Genomic DNA, 16624 nt, shown 5'->3' on the forward strand with positions numbered 1-16624 from the left:
AGTAGAATACAAATTTTGTTGTGTATTATGTGAGCGTGCGTCTCCCGTTTTGCTCAGACCCACTATTAATTTACATGAGTCCATGAGAGGATAACATAGAATCTATTGAAAGGTGAGTTGTGGAATTGAGCTGAAAGAGGCTATGTTTTGCGAAAAACACAAACTCAGGTAGCAGCAACCTTTTTTGGAATCATCTATAGTCTATTCTGTGGCCATCAATTCAATTTGTGGTTTTGATAATTAGAAAATCTATAGGACCGAAAAAAAATCGAAGAAAAATTTGTGATAAACCGTTATTGGACTCATCTATACATCTACAATAGGTAAATCTTTATTACTTTTCATATCTATGTTTATATATTACTATTGCTGTGATTATTGAATAAGTAATGTTAGGTATGTAATTAATTTTTTCAGTCAATGTCAGTAAATTTTTTTTAATTTTTTATTTATCTTAAATTTTATACTCTAAATCATAAACATTTAATTCTAAATTCTAAACTATAAACTTAAACACAAATTTGACTAATGTTAACTAACTAAATTAATTTTCTATATGTTTTTATTAAATTTAGTCCGATTTGGTCAATTCAACTGCCTCATACATATTTAATATTACATTAGTTATTAAATTCACTTTGATTAAGATGGTTAAATCGCATCTGTACAAACTTTTAAAAGTAATTCCAAAATAACTATAATAGAAAATCAAATCCAGAAAAATTATAAATATTTCTTATACACAGTGATATAATTAGAATTCTAACACTAGAGGCCAAAATTAACAACAAAGTATAATTAATCTTTTTTTTCTGCAAAATCTACCGTTTTTAACTTTAACTAGTTGTCAAACTCTCAAATTAACTCATATAATCTTTTAAATTTATGATTTTAGGTAGTAGATTCAAATTGACTTGACCTCAAATTTGTTTTTAGATAGACTCACGCAAATTTACTCCAGAGTTTGCAAATTTGATTTTTACCCATTTTGAACCAAAACAACATCATTTGGACTAAAGAAGAAAAAAGAAAACTCGTGGTCTGTTTAGCTTCATTGCTTCTAGCCTCCATCTCTTTCTTGCTTCTCGGCCTTCTCCTTCCCTACTTCCTAAGTCATTAACGTAATGAAAGAAATTTCAAATAGCGAAAGTAATAATTATTAGAGAAAATTTCACTCCCCTCCCCTGTGAGATGCTAAAATGACACTCCCTTCTCCTATATTTTATAAATGTACATTTCTCTCTCTTCTAACTTTTAAAAAACCTCATTTTTAATCCATTTTAAACTTTTTGTGTTAACTAATGTTAATTTTATCTATTTTTTAAGAAAAAAAACAGTGGTAAGATTTTTTATTTAATGTTAAAATAATATATATTAATATAAAAAAATTAATAGTAAATATAAAAATAATTGTTAACAAAAATTTTAGTAAAATCACAATTTAATAATTAAAAAATTATTGAAAAATAGGTATCTTAGAAAAAAATAATTTAATTATTAATTTTTTTGAAAATATTTTGTTAAAAATACAATTTAATTAATAAAAGAATAATTTATTAAAGGATATTTTGGTAAGCAAAATTTAATGATAAAAAATAAAATTTTTGTTAATGGATATTTTTTCAAAAAATAATTTATTTTTTTCATAAAAAATGGATAAAGTTAACATTATTAACACAAAAAATTTAAAATGGATTAAAGAGGAGGTTTTTTAAAAGTTAGAAGGGAGGAAAATGTACATTTATAAAATAGAGAGGAGGGGAGTGATATTTTAGCATCTCGCAGGGGAGGGGAGTGGCATTTTCTCTAATTATTATAAAAAAAATTAAACAGATTTTAACCAGTATTAAATTCATTAATAAATATACGGTTTAACAAATAAACCAACAATTAGAAAGAAAACAGTAATTGGCCAACACGTAGTATTAGTGAATTTTAATGCTCAGAAAAGTTGAGCCACTAATGAAACATTAAAAAAACAACCAATTTGTATTAAATTAGTAGTTAATTCAGTCGTCTGTTTAAATAAATATCAAAAAATTAAATTATATTTTGTATATATAATAATTTATTGACTAATAATAAATTTTTAAATAAAATTTCAATCTACAATAAATTAATCTTTAATCTATCTAAAAAATATCATAAAAAAATTAAAAAATGTAACATTAACAAAATTTAATAAGTACACAAAACAAGGTGAATTTCCAAACATACGAAACATTACCAAATTTCACAGGTTCAAAATGATAAAAACCATAGCCATAATTTATAAGTGAATACTTCAATGAAAATTTAATAATTATCTTTATATAAAAATATTTTTTTACTTTAAGATAGTAAATTATACAATTTAATTTTAGTATGCTATAAATGTGTTGTATCTTTATTTAAAATATAGTTAAACAAATAAATTATACTTTAACATAAATATCTTTATAGAAGATGTTTTTAACATTTTCGTTAAAGTATATGTCTTTAATTATTATTCATCGAAATTGATTGATTATAAAATAGTAAAATTCATCGTCATCTTTTCAATAGTCTCAGATTAAATTTAAATTTAATGTTAAGAAAAAATATGTTTAAAATAACAATTATAACTTTTTTATTAAATTAATCAAATATTTATCAAACTATATTATTAAATGAACTATTTAATAGTATGGTTTTAATACCAATTCTTTTTTATATAAAAAATTCTGAGCTGTGAGCCAAAATTAAATTATTAGTCAACCAGAATCATACATTATTATTCAAGCGCTGGCCTGCATCAAATTGACAAAAATTATGGTAGGAAATGCAATATGACAAAAGAGAAGCTGAGAGAAAGAGTAGAACTGAATGCAACCACATGAGAATAAGTGAAAGAAACCTCAGGGGAGGACCGCAATGAAATTTCACCTTCTTCTTCTTCTTTAAATAAAGCTCTACCAAGAATTATTGAATCACATTGACAACAAAACAAAAGAGTCTTTCTCACACTATTAGTCAGTAGTCACTGTATGTATCTGGGGTCCATTTGAAATCCCATAACAAAGGAGTTAACCAATGAGAATTCAGATTTTGAGATTAACATCAAATCTTAGCCAATCAGCACCTTCATGGAAAAAATTAGTAGGCCCCAAAACTCCACCTAACAATAAGAAATTCAATAAAAAAATAATAAAAAATTAAAATATGACAAAAATACTAAAAATTATAAAAAAATTGAAATATTTATGTAATAGGAACCTGAAACAAATCTAAAAATTTTTATGGAAAAAATTATTAGAACAACAAAATTAAAATACACTTTTTATTTTATTTTATTTTTTTACTTCAAGTAAACCGCTTAAGATAAAAAAGTACTAAACACAAAAAAGACAACCAGCATTCAAAAAACTTAAGGGCATTTTTTTTTTCTCACTAACGCTATTGCCAACAAATGACCCATCAGGAAATTACATAGCCAACCCTTAGCTTGCATATAAAAAGAACAATATATATATAATTATATATATAGTCACTACGCACAAGAAAATACTAATCCCACTAAAACTTTAATCGAATCATTTGGGCATCCTTTTCAATTTTCCCAAAAATTAGTTTTAGTCTTTTTCTTTTTAATGTACTCAAAGAAACTCAATTCTCCCAAGAAGTAGTATAGTAGTATGCCTAAGAATGCTCCTTCCCTGTTGAATTTTTTTTATTTCATTGTTGTAATAAGCTTCATTAGTGTGGTGTTGAACTCTTTCTTTTAAAAGAAGAAAGAAAAACTTGCTTATTAAAATAGTGTGCGAAGTAATAATGAAATTTCGATCCGCGAAGAATTAGTACTTGACTTATTAAGTTGGAGGATACGGTGGAAAAAAATGAAAGGTTCAAGTAGTGGTGCATTGGGAGCAAAAACAGCAAGAGCGTGTGATAGCTGCCTAAGAGTAAGAGCAAGGTGGTTCTGTGCGGCAGATGATGCTTTCCTCTGCCATGGCTGCGATAACTTGGTTCACTCGGCCAACCAGTTAGCCAGCCGCCATGAAAGGGTTAGGCTCCAAACTTCATCTTCCTCCGCCAAGATAACAACAACTGCATGGCATAGTGGCTTCACGCGCAAGGCAAGAACCCCGCGTCATCACAACAAGAGCACTTTCTTGATGCAGCAGCAACAAGATGCTGAGAAAGAAGAAGAAGCGGTTTTCAATAACTACCAGGGTTCCGTGTTTCTGGATCCTGTTGTGCCAGATCTTGGAAGCGAAGATATTTATGAGAGTGAGGAGCAGATTCTGTGCCGCGTGCCGGTGTTTCACCCTTTTGATGATGATTCTGTGCTTTGTAGTGTGCACAATAATGAAATAATGAAGAAGAAAAAGAAGAAGATGAAGAAGATGAACAATGATGATGGTGAAGAAGAAGGAGAAGGTGAAGTACCGTGCACGTTTGGATTGGAGAATTTCTCTGATCTTGCTGATGTAGAAAACTTGCTCCATATTGAGGATGATTCAACCATGATTAAGGTTAAGGATGAATTACAAGTTACTAATAATGATGATGATTGTAATCTGGAGTCCATTCTTGACTGGAATATTGACACATCAGATCAATCAATGATGATGGCAGTAGTAGAACATGATCAAGAAGAGGAGGAAAATAATAATAAAGTGGAAATAATAAAGAAAGAGAAGTTTTTGAGGCTAAATTATGAAGAGGTTATTTCTGCTTGGGCAAGTCAAGGATCTCCATGGACTACAGGAAATCCACCTAACTTCAACTTTGATGATTGTTGGCCCCATTACATGGTAATTCATTTCTTTTCCCTCCTCAATCCATATCTTTAATCTTCTTCAACTCGCTAATAACTTATGTATATAGTTGCATTAGTAATTAGTAGTGATTAGGTATATAATAATTTAAATTTTTTGAATAAATAAATTCATAATTAGATATCATATATGCTGGTTATTTTCGTGTGAAAATAATATTGTAATCTGTCAGATAATTTAACATGTTTGATCGAATATGTTTAATTGAATTATCTAATGCTTTAGAATATCATTTTCAGAAATAGACACCATCTCATATACTTATTTACAATAATTCATGCTTTAACTTCTCATCGCTCAAATTTTTGGAATAAATGATTTTTTGTCAGTCATCAAATTACATAGTTTGATATTAAGAAATAACTCTATACACGATGACTAAGGTTTTGAATTCATGAAGCATGATCAATAGTATATTACATATCATTGTTGATTTTGTGAAATTTTCAGGGTTCAAGTGGTGGCGTGGATAATAATGTTGCATGGTGTGATGGGGAGGAAGTAAGAAACATGAGATGGCATCAAATAGGGGGAGTTGATGATGGGGGGAGAGAAGCAAGAGTATCAAGGTACCGAGAAAAGAGAAGAACGCGTTTGTTTGCAAAGAAGATAAGGTATGAAGTGAGGAAGCTCAATGCTGAGAAGAGACCAAGAATGAAGGGTCGTTTTGTGAAGAGGACATCTTCATCATCATCATCCTTTGTTGAAGGAGCCATTACTACTACTTAAACATAATAAATTAAGGAGGAGTGCCAGGGATTTCGTAAGTTTTGTGATTTGTAATCATCAAATAGTTATTATTAAAATTTTTAGTGGTGTTGCGATTTCATCCAATGGTGTGAAATTACTTATTATTCTTTTGCTGATTAAATGTTAGATCAAATTTTAAGAAAAGTGCTGAACCCCTAAATTTTCTCATAATTAAGATATTAACAAATATTTTAAATTGTTTAACGATTTTTATTAACTATTATTTTTATATAAAGACATATTTATTTGAGTAGTCATACTTTATTTGGAATTTGGTTATTCTAGGGTCAGGCTAAATTATTTCTCTTGCTTGGGGTATTTTTTTTCTTTTTAATTTCTCATGCAGGTCTAGTACTAATGGCAGCCATTATGATTTATGAATAGTTTGAGGACTTTAATTTGTTAATCACGTTAAATTTAGGGGCAGAAGAAGTGTTTTATATTTTTCTTTTTGTTTTGTATACCGAGGGAGCATATATATATATATATACCCACTAAACGTTGGATAAACTGTGAATTCATTTTTTATTTTAAGGTGGAAAATATATGTTAATATAGATTATGTTTGGTTGGAAAGAAAAAAATAGAGAGAAAGAAAATGGTACCTCCTATTCATTTTTTTTTATTTTTTTTAATTTTTCTTTTCAACCAAATAATAAAAACTAATTATTTTATTTTATTTTATTATTTTCTTTCTATTTTTTCTTCAAACAAACATAGCCATATATAGCGTATGAAATCGGTCACAGAGCTGAAAATTAAAGAGGCAGGAATTTGATATAAAAATATACAATGATGTTTAAATTAAAATCAAACGCACAAATATAATATTTTTAAAACGATTCAATTAGAGATTTAGAATATAATTTTTGGATGCATAAATATTAAATATTTGAAAAAAATTTAGTTGTAAATTTTTTTTTGATAGAACAAACATTTTCATTTATAAATATATATAGCCAAACAACACTTATAAATAGCATAAAAAATAGTAGTTCTAAATAAAAAAAAAAAGATAAACATCTTTATATTAAACTACCAATTAAGAGAAGACATCTTATTAATAAGTAAAATTAAAAATAAAATAAAATCTCTTTTATTGTTAAATCTACATAAATGTGTTGTAATTCTATAGAATAATTCTTTGTAGCTTTTTTAATAGATTTATATATTTTCTAAATTTAAAAATATTTTCATGAATAATTTTTTTTTTCTCAAAGCGTCTTTCTCTTCCATATTTAGAGAAGTCTGCTCGAACATACTATAAACTACTATAAAAAATTAAAAACACCACAAGAAAAAGATAAACACCATAAAAGGATTGGATTATTAAAAACTGAAATCCAATTATAAAACTAGGCCATAGACATTAAGAGTGGGGAAAAAGAAGAAAAACAAAAAGAGAAGAAGAGACCAAGAAAGGAGAAGAACAGGAGAAAGATTAGAGATTAGAGAAAGAGAAAAAAATAAAAAGAAGAAAGATAAAAAAAAAGTGAGAAAGAAAATGAAAATATATTAGGAGAGCTGGAGAAGTGACAGCGATGACCATCAAAAGAATGCTTTCTATTTGTTTTTTTAGAGAAGAGGAGGAGAGGGATAGGAGTGAATATAAATTGAATTAGATTGGATATATGACCAAAATCTTAATTCAATTGGTATTAAAATTATTGGATTAGATATAATATTTGCTGTTTAATTTTTAAGTTTGGACACGATCCGATTCGCATATTTGCAGATCAGATATCGAATATATTTGTAAAACACAAAAATATTTTTAAAAGTTTATTATAATCCTTTTTTTTACTATTTTAAATATATCTACTCTTATAATAATATTAGACATATTTTTTTAAATAATAAAATTAAAATAATACAACATATATAACAATTATTAGTTGAAATAAAATATAAAAAAAAATTTATTTATTTACTTATATATTTTTGCAGATTTATAGATTATGTATCAGATATACGGATACCTACATAAAATTTACAATCTAATCTTATTAATATGCGAATTGGATTCAATCCGATCCATATCTATAATTTTTTGATCGAATTTTCAGATAAATACCGCGAATATATAGATTGAATTCAATCAATGAACCCGCTAAAGAGGAGGAGGGGAGCTAGTCATACCTAGCAATGTTTTCTAATTTAATTAAGTTGTAGTTAAAAACTTAAAATACTAATAAATATCAAAAGTTATAATACACATGTTTTGTTAATAAAATATTTTAAGAAATTAAAGAAAAAAAAAAACTTAACATTAATGCTTGAAAGACAATAACTAAAATTATCTTTAGTTTTGCTATTTCTAAAACTAGATATACTATGACATATAAATGACTTTATTTTGTGCGTTAATTTATGCTCATTAGAATATTGGGTGATTAAACTTGATATATGTATTAGATTTTTTTCGCTAAAATACATTAACATATTAATAAGAACAATATTATTTTTTATGAGGATAAATATATATATATAAGTAAAAAAAATGTATGAATAACAATATATAATGCTTGATAATTGATATATATCATGTGTTTATTCTCAAGGCATCATAGTTACATTATCTGATGGAATTTAGGTTATGATTTCTATATGCACAGGAATATAATAAAAAAGGGGAAAACTTAGAAGAAAATCTGGTGTATGTATAAATGCATCACAATTTTGAACTAATGAACTAATAATTCAAGAATCTCAATTTTAATTTCTAAGAAATGTCTGGGAACTGAATTGCATGGGATCGGAGGGTGAAACAATGAAGGCATGCATATAATATCAAGGATGCTAGGGGGAATTTAAAGATAAAATTAAAACTTAGAGTTTAGGTATTATTGTAGTTAGAGCCATTCTGAAAAAAAGAAAATTCTGCACCATATAACTCACATGCATAGTTGCATACACATATAGCTTATTTTAGGGTTTATTTAATAATCCAGTTTACTAAAAAGAAAGGTTATTCATGGTCTGGGTTAAAATATATTAAGCTTTACGTGAAATCACGATGGAGAATTTCCAACAACGATCAAGAGTTTCTTACTTTTTACTTGGTAATTCCAGAATTAACACACTATATATAAGAAATAGCAAAGATTATATGTGTGTTTGGATTACCGTTTGGAAACGGAAATTTATATAAAATTGATTTTATCAAGAGTGAGTTAGTATTAACGTCGTTTATGTTTGGTAATTTTTATTCAAAATAGATGATAGTAAACTAAATATTATTTGGATTACATTATTCAAAATTACTTTTGGATAAAAAATTATAGAAAAGAACATGAATTTAAATAATTATTTTATATTATTTTATAATTTTATTTAAAATATTCAAATAAATTTTAATATTTTTTTTAGTACTCTTAATATTCTTTGGTACTTTAATAGGATTAATAGAATCATAATACAAAGTAAAAAAATATTCTATACAAAAAAAATAACAATAACAATAAAAAAAATTCATATAAAAAATAGAAATTTTATAAAAAATAATAATATATATAAGAGAGTATTAAGAAAAAATATTATAAAAAAATAATAAATATATGAATAATAAAAGACATAATTGATACATAAAATATAAATTTTAGTCCAACGTATAAAGATAAACAAAAAAATTAAAATTTTTAATTTTTTATAAATGTGAATTAAAAAAAATTATTTTTATATTTAAAAGATAAAAACGTTGCCAAATAAAAAAATAAAGCGTTCAAAAAACTTAAACCTAGTTCGCTTCTCTGCAACGCAAATCCATTGCTAACATGCTTTCAATAATGAAAATTGCAGAGCGCAACAAACTTATGTAAGTAAACTTTATGTTGTTTTGATTGGTGGGTCCTCTCAATTTTGTCGTTTATGTTTCGGTTCAAATTTCCCTATATATAGGGGAACCACCCTATTTCCCTATATGAAATTATGAATGGTTCAAAGTTAGAAATAAATCAAATAATTAAATTATCGGTGATGCTAAGTATCTGAATAATTTTAGTAATTATGTTTAACTAAATTTGTCTGATAATTTATTGACATAATAAAATTAATTAAAGAAATAAGAAAATACGTATAAAAATAAAGAAAATTTGGTTAAATTTTAAAAGAAATTGTTTATCTAATATTTCTCTTAAACTATATTTAGAGATGCAAAATTTTTTCTATATGAAAAATATGATGAAACAAATATTACTTATATTTGGCATCATAAAACCACGCGGAAATTTTTCATATGAAGCAAAAGGATAAATTGCTAATACGGACATATTACAATATAATAATAGGACCTCTGTTATAATCTCACCCATCCAAATGAGTAGGCTCATTGTAATACTAATTTTCACTCCAACCTAATTAATCCCAATAATTCGAACAAAAAGAATTTAAGGTTGATGATTGACAATATAAAATATTTTATACAGTTATATAATTATATTTATTTTTCTAAATGACTATTTTTATAATTAATATAAAAATTAGTTATTTTTATCAATGTGATATTACATAATTAAATAATTAAATGTATGGATAAATTAAAACTATTTTATATTAATCGTACATCAAAATTAAATTTTATATATTATTTGAAATTCTGAAATTAACAACTTTGGTATGTAGTATAGATGTATATGTGGCTACGAGCAACACCACGTTTGATGTGTTGATGGGTCCTATACATTATGTTACTTGTATTTTAGTGTCGTCGTTTAAAATGTAATTAGCTTTGATAATTTGTTACCTTTGCTTTCTGATGACAGAAACTTCTCCATTCTCCATGTGTGGTGCATACTGAAACTCTGAAAGCATTTTATATCTTTTTTCTTTTTCTTTTCTTTTTCCGGCTTCTACATCACATACCAATGTCGGGGCTACTATTTATATCGCCATGATTTTATTTTTGGGGCATTATATTGATGAAAGTGTAAAACATTTGAGTCGAGAAAATGTATAATTAGGGTGCCAATTAATATTACGTTACCATCTATGCGTGCCATTAGCTGATTAATGTCAAGGTTCACAAAATCTGAAAATTGAACTAATTGATCATTAAATCTGACACTAAAAAAAAAAAAACGATGAATACCGTTGAGTCTATCTTCGGATTTAGTATCACACATTAGTATCGGCTTTATCGACGGATTTATTGGCGATTCAGGTATCAAATTCATTAGGTCAAATCATTACCGGCAGATTTTTATTTCCAACAGTAAATTTGCCGATATAATTAAATGAAAAACGGAAAAAATAAGCGCGAAATGTAGCGTGGGATTTACCGACGGATTTTGCCACTCGTAAACCCAATTAGTGGAATGCTACGTTTTGGTGATTCGCCATGTGTTACCGTCGAATTTATCCGCTAGTAAATCCGACGGTAATGAGCCTTAAAATTTGAAGCGCGAACCATCTCCCCCTTTATTTCGAATTTTTCTCTCTCTCTCTAACCTCTCTTCTCCCACACTCTCTCTAACCCTCTCCTTTCCTTGCCGCCGACAACACCTCTGCAGCCTCCTCTCCCCCTCATCGAAACCAGCCCTTCTTTTATTCTCTCTCATTTGCAACCCAACGTTAGCCGCGACTTCTTCTCCCCCTTTCTGTTTGTCTCATCGTCCAGCACTGCTGCGGCGCTCCACCAGCAGCGACTGTCGCTGCCACTGCATGTCCCTCCCCTAAATTCTTCTTCCTCTGTTCGAAACTCAGGTTCCATAATCACTCTTTTCTCTGTTTAAGTTAATTTAGAATTTAGTTATATGTTAATTTCTAGTTAGTAAGTAGAATTGGTTATCATTATTTTCTGTTAGTTAGATGATTTAGACTAGGATTAGGATTTTTCTGATTAGAATTGCTCTTAGTTTATATATAGTTCAACATGTTGTTATATTTCTTGAATTTGAATTTTAATTTGTTTGCACGGGATTGATTGATTTTCTTATGAATTTCTGCAATGCACTGCTAATTTGTGTAAATTGATGTTGAAAGAATATTTGGTTGTGCTATTTATTGTTGTTTGATATTTTTGCAGGTCAAGTGCTCGATTATATGTTTCTATGTTTAATTTGTGTTTTAATTGATAATTAGTATTATTCTCGAGTTAGATTTAATTTTTAGTTTTACCTAGAGAATTTAAGTTATTAAGATAGGTTAGATTTAAAATATTAGGTCGTATTGATTTACTATGTCAACGTAAGTGCATTATTTGTAGGATTATTCTAATTCATATGTATAGTTATTGAAGAAATAATTTATTTTAACGCAATAATTAACACTCATTTTTTAAATCTTGGCAAAATTTAACTTAATTTCCTATATTTTCAAATAAATGTATAATGATTAACGATTTAACGTTACATATAATGACCTTCTTTGAGATTTAAATATCAATATATATGATGTCCTTATAAATGTATACAATAGTATAAACAAGTTAATATATTCTGGTGAAAATGTTGTGAATGTAATTGATTTTTGACTGATGTTATGGATTGAGGTTGGTTGGATTTGTGAGAACTGCAAAGGTGGATATTTTATGTCAAAATTTTTTTTGAAATAATATAAATGTTGAAGGATTTGTGTTGTATATATGCTGATTAACGTTAATTGGTATTCTCTTTGTAGACATGACGACAGGTAGCAGAAGTGTCACGAGTCGGTTTCGTGGTCATGGTAGAGAGAGGGTTTCCACCAGTACCACAGGGACTTCTTGTAACACTCTACCATACAGAGCTTTACACCTAGGATGTAAAATAGAGGTGGCGAGATGCTACGACCTCTAAAATAAAATATATACTTATAATAAATTGAAAGAATATAATATACGAGGAACCTTGAAAGATAGGTAAAATAAAATCGCAAAATTTAAAAGCGCAACGCTCAGAAACAACGTAACTTGCTACGAAGAAAGATAGAGTTCATAAGCATAAATATACAGAAGGTAAGAACGGAGGGTCAATAGTACAAAATAACAAGCTCCTAACTCAGCTTGCGAAACTAAGGCTGGCCGGAAAGTATTTACATACATATATACTTAACCCCAAAACCTAAAATACATGTATAATAAATCCTGGTTCTCCATAAACCTTTAAGAGGTGCAAAATAAAACAAGTTATCAGAAGAGTTCTATACATATGATCATATATAAACTATCAAAATAAAGCTCCAAAAATCCACTTCACTGTAGAACTCCAAACGCCTAGCGAGGTGCCTCTCGACCTGCATCTGAAAAACACAAATATCGTATGGGATGAGAACCGGGGGTTTTTAGTACGGTAAAGGTGCCACGTACATAAGATGTAAGGTCTTGGAAATGCAAGAGACAATCCTAGAACGTCGACACTCAAATTATAAAACTTAAAGCTTTAAAACTGAAACCAAAAACAGGGTGGTCCTCTATGGTTCTAAACTTAACCCAAACCGTACTATAACCCTCAAATCCTCCACCTTTCCTCCAATCCTCCAACTCCAGTACACAGACAAGCAAAACAGACAAGTCAAGCACATATAAAAATAACATATATAACAAGTAGACAATTAGCAATTAACATGAATAAGCAATTAAGCAAGCTAGAACAATGCACACTCAAACAAAACATACAAATGCACATGATGCATGCCTTTTCTACTGGCTGTGAGCTTACACGCCGGTTAACTGCCAAAACCGACACGCTCGGTAGCTAACTCGGATACCGTCTCTCAACTGCGTATCTCCAGGAGGCATAAAATCAGAGGATTAGTGCCCTATCACCTTCTCTTGGAGGCATACACTAGGGGAAAATAAATCGGGGGATTAGTGCCCTACCACCTTCCCCTAGTGAGGCCATGCCATACCGGTCAAGGGATTAGTGTCCTACCACCTTACAGACATGGAGAGAAAGAATGTGAGGAAATATGTCGGGGGATTAGTCCCTGCCACCTTCCTCATATCCCACAAAACACAATCACAGAGAATGCGAGGGGAAATAGATCAAAGGATTAGCACCCTACTGCCTTCCCCGCATCCAACACATCAATATCATCATTATGTCCATTTATTCTCAAAATTCATTATCATGATCCCTTTACAATCATTCCTTATAGCCATGACATTACATATACTTCTGTTCTCTGCATTTTTCATATTTAAATAATCATTTTTCAACCTTACTTCACCCCCAAGTTACTTTCCTTCTTAACTTCACCTTGTCACTAAGCATACAGCAAGGTTTAGGGGCTAAAAGAGTAAAAATAGATGTTCGAAATTAGGTTTTGAAACATCAAATTAAGTTTTAAAACACAAAAGTTCATTTACTGAAAACATGGTTGTCGCGTACGTAGCATCTTGCTCGCGTACGCAAGGGCTCATTTTATCATGCTCGCGTACCCAAGCACTCTGCTTGCGTATGCGAGACGCCCAACCCGAAAGGGTTGGTCGCGTCGCGTGCAGGTGGTCGCATACGCAACCCCTCCAAACCAATGCTCGTATGTAAGATACCTGACCTGAAGAGTTTGGTCGCGTCGCGTGCAATGGTCGCATACGCAAGCTATGTAGAAAGCAAAAATGCTGAATGCTGCAGAATTTCAATTTCGCACTCCAAACTTCTGACGCGCATAACTTTTTTGTTTTAAAACATTTTTTGTCCGTTCTTCGAACGGTGTAAACTTCACGGACCCAATTTTTAAAACAATTTGGGGTCTGGAAGTCTAGTTATAACTCGCCAAAGTTCAGTCAAAAATAAGTTTTTCACAAAATCTTCTAAACCTCTATTTTCACAAAACATAACTCATTAATCATATTCACACAGTCATATCCTGCACTAAAACATACTATTTCACAACCACACAGCCCCACACTCTCCCACATCCAATCACATTTCATTTTGAATAGGTTCATTCACAACATTTTGCATTCATACTTATTACAATCATTAATACTCAATGTTATTGCATATCATCATCAATACATAAATATTCTCAACCCACCATAAATATTCATACCTCAATATTACATAATCTCACACCTAAATTCCTCAATTAACCAACAAGATCATCAACAATCCATCATCTATGCATATTCATCATTATCAACTTGTCCATCATCATTCAATCATCAATTGGCATTCTAGTTCCATCATAAACAATAATCACCAACAAATACTCAATCTATATCCACAACTATCATAAAAAATACTAAGCATTTACAAACTCTATCATTCTAACCTATCTTATAGTCATCTAGCCTAAGTTTTTACAAGACATTATATATTAAATACGAGAAATTAAAATCATACTTTAACTGGTCTCCACGTATAACCTAAAGACACCACCGAAGGTCACAAAACTCAGCCCCAAAGATCCAAAATCTCCAAAGCAATGCCACCCAAGGTTCCACGAAGTCTCTAATATTCACAAGGATTCTGCTAGGGAGACAATGGGCTATTTGTACAATGTGTACAATGGGTTATTAAATTACAAAATGAGCATCCCCATACTATCTAAAATAACCATCCGAGTACTAGGGTAATAAACATCTTTTCAAAAGCTTAAACTGATTTTGGGGTTCACCAAGAATTGAACTCGTAACCTTTCAGATCTAGTGCTCTAATACCATGTCATGATACCACTCATCCCAAAAGCTTCAGCTGATGAAAAAAGTAACACTAATGGTTATATCTCTAATAATCCATAAATCTCCATTATACACATTGTACAAATATTCCATTGACTCCTCATACTTTCCCTATTCACAATCAAGCTCCAATTTACATATATTTACTACCTAATCCACATTACCACATTCAAATATAATAACTTAATACCCAAATATATATAAGCAAGAGATTGACTAGGGTTGATGATCTTTACCTTGTATGTACCCCAATTAAACAAAAGCCCACTAACTCCACAAGTCAATTTGATCCTAAAACATCAAACTAACCAAAAATCTCAACACTCAAACCATACAAATTTTGAATTCGAAAGGTGGAAATAGAAACTAAAAATGTAGTTTCCTTACCTTATAACATACTCGGATTTGTAGAGCTCGTCACTGCGAATACGTGGCCACAAACGGTGTGGTGATCAGAGCTTCGGATCAAAAGTTGTTGAGATCGACATCAGCACTTAGTCCACCGTCTCAGCAAGGAAAAGACGTGACGACGATTATCAGAATCCATAGGGTTTAGGGATTTAATTTATTTGATATCTATTTTATTGTATTTTATTTCTTTAATTTTTTATTACATTCAAACCCTTGATATTTAATAAAATCATTAGTTGATATTTGGTATTTAGAATTTCTGCACTAATTTTGTAAAAATAATTTAATTTGACTATTAATTGTGAACTAATTGTGCAAAAAATAAAATTACATACCGTTGGATTCACCGACCGAATAACCTGATGGTAAATGGGCACCACAAAATATAATATGGCCCCGAAAATACCGTCGAAAAATATCCAACGGTAACCAACCACTTATTTTTGTTGTATTAATTGCAAAATCTACCGGTAATTAGTGTCGAATGAAATAATCCACCGATCAATATTTTTCAGCACCGTTTATAATGTCACATGCATTCTGACAATAAATTTGATGGTAAACGAATTATTGGCGCCAGTAAATCCAACGGTACTCAATGATTTTCTTGTGGTGCGATAGAGTTAGAAGTTTAACTGAAGTTGAATTGGATATAGTAAAATAGAATAAATAACATTTTCGTCCATAAAAATTTGGGTACCGACAAAACTAACAACAGAAAAACTAAATTGAAACTATATCCATAAAAGATTAATTTTGTTTGACAAAAGTATCCAATCATTAATTCTTTGTTGACTCTGTTAAAAAACATATTAAATACCTAAATTACCCCTACAATCATCATCAATCTTTGAAACTCAAAATTAAACTACTATCTCTTCACCTTCTTCTATCACCACCTTTAACACCATAATTATGATATTTCTCTTTGAGAATTTGCCAATAATCACCACCACTATCATTACCATCACTACCACCATTTTTTTCACCTTTTTGTTACTCTTTTTTTTTAAAAGTAAAATCAAATAAATTTTTACGCTAATAATCATCATCAATTTATCAA

General features: G+C 29.4%; 1 protein-coding gene across 1 annotated transcript; it reads left to right on the forward strand.

Annotated features, from left to right (window-relative positions):
• The first annotated feature begins 3511 nt into the window (after nt 1-3511).
• Nucleotides 3512-5628, forward strand: LOC107490418 (zinc finger protein CONSTANS-LIKE 16). The gene is made up of 2 exons (XM_016111198.3): nt 3512-4775; nt 5250-5628. The coding sequence occupies exons 1-2, from the start codon at nt 3855-3857 to the stop codon at nt 5526-5528; spliced, it is 1200 nt and encodes a 399-aa protein (XP_015966684.1). The 5' UTR covers nt 3512-3854; the 3' UTR covers nt 5529-5628.
• Nucleotides 5629-16624: the final 10996 nt, after the last annotated feature.

Source organism: Arachis duranensis, chromosome 5, assembly GCF_000817695.3.
Source record: "Arachis duranensis cultivar V14167 chromosome 5, aradu.V14167.gnm2.J7QH, whole genome shotgun sequence".
Taxonomy (NCBI): Eukaryota; Viridiplantae; Streptophyta; class Magnoliopsida; order Fabales; family Fabaceae; genus Arachis; species Arachis duranensis.

Coding starts and splice junctions, on each gene's coding strand:
- LOC107490418 (XM_016111198.3), top strand. CDS start 3,855: ATGAAAGGTTCAAGTAGTGGTGCATTGGGAGCAAAAACAGCAAGAGCG. Junction 4,776..5,249: donor ATTGTTGGCCCCATTACATG/GTAATTCATTTC, acceptor TGAAATTTTCAG/GGTTCAAGTGGTGGCGTGGA.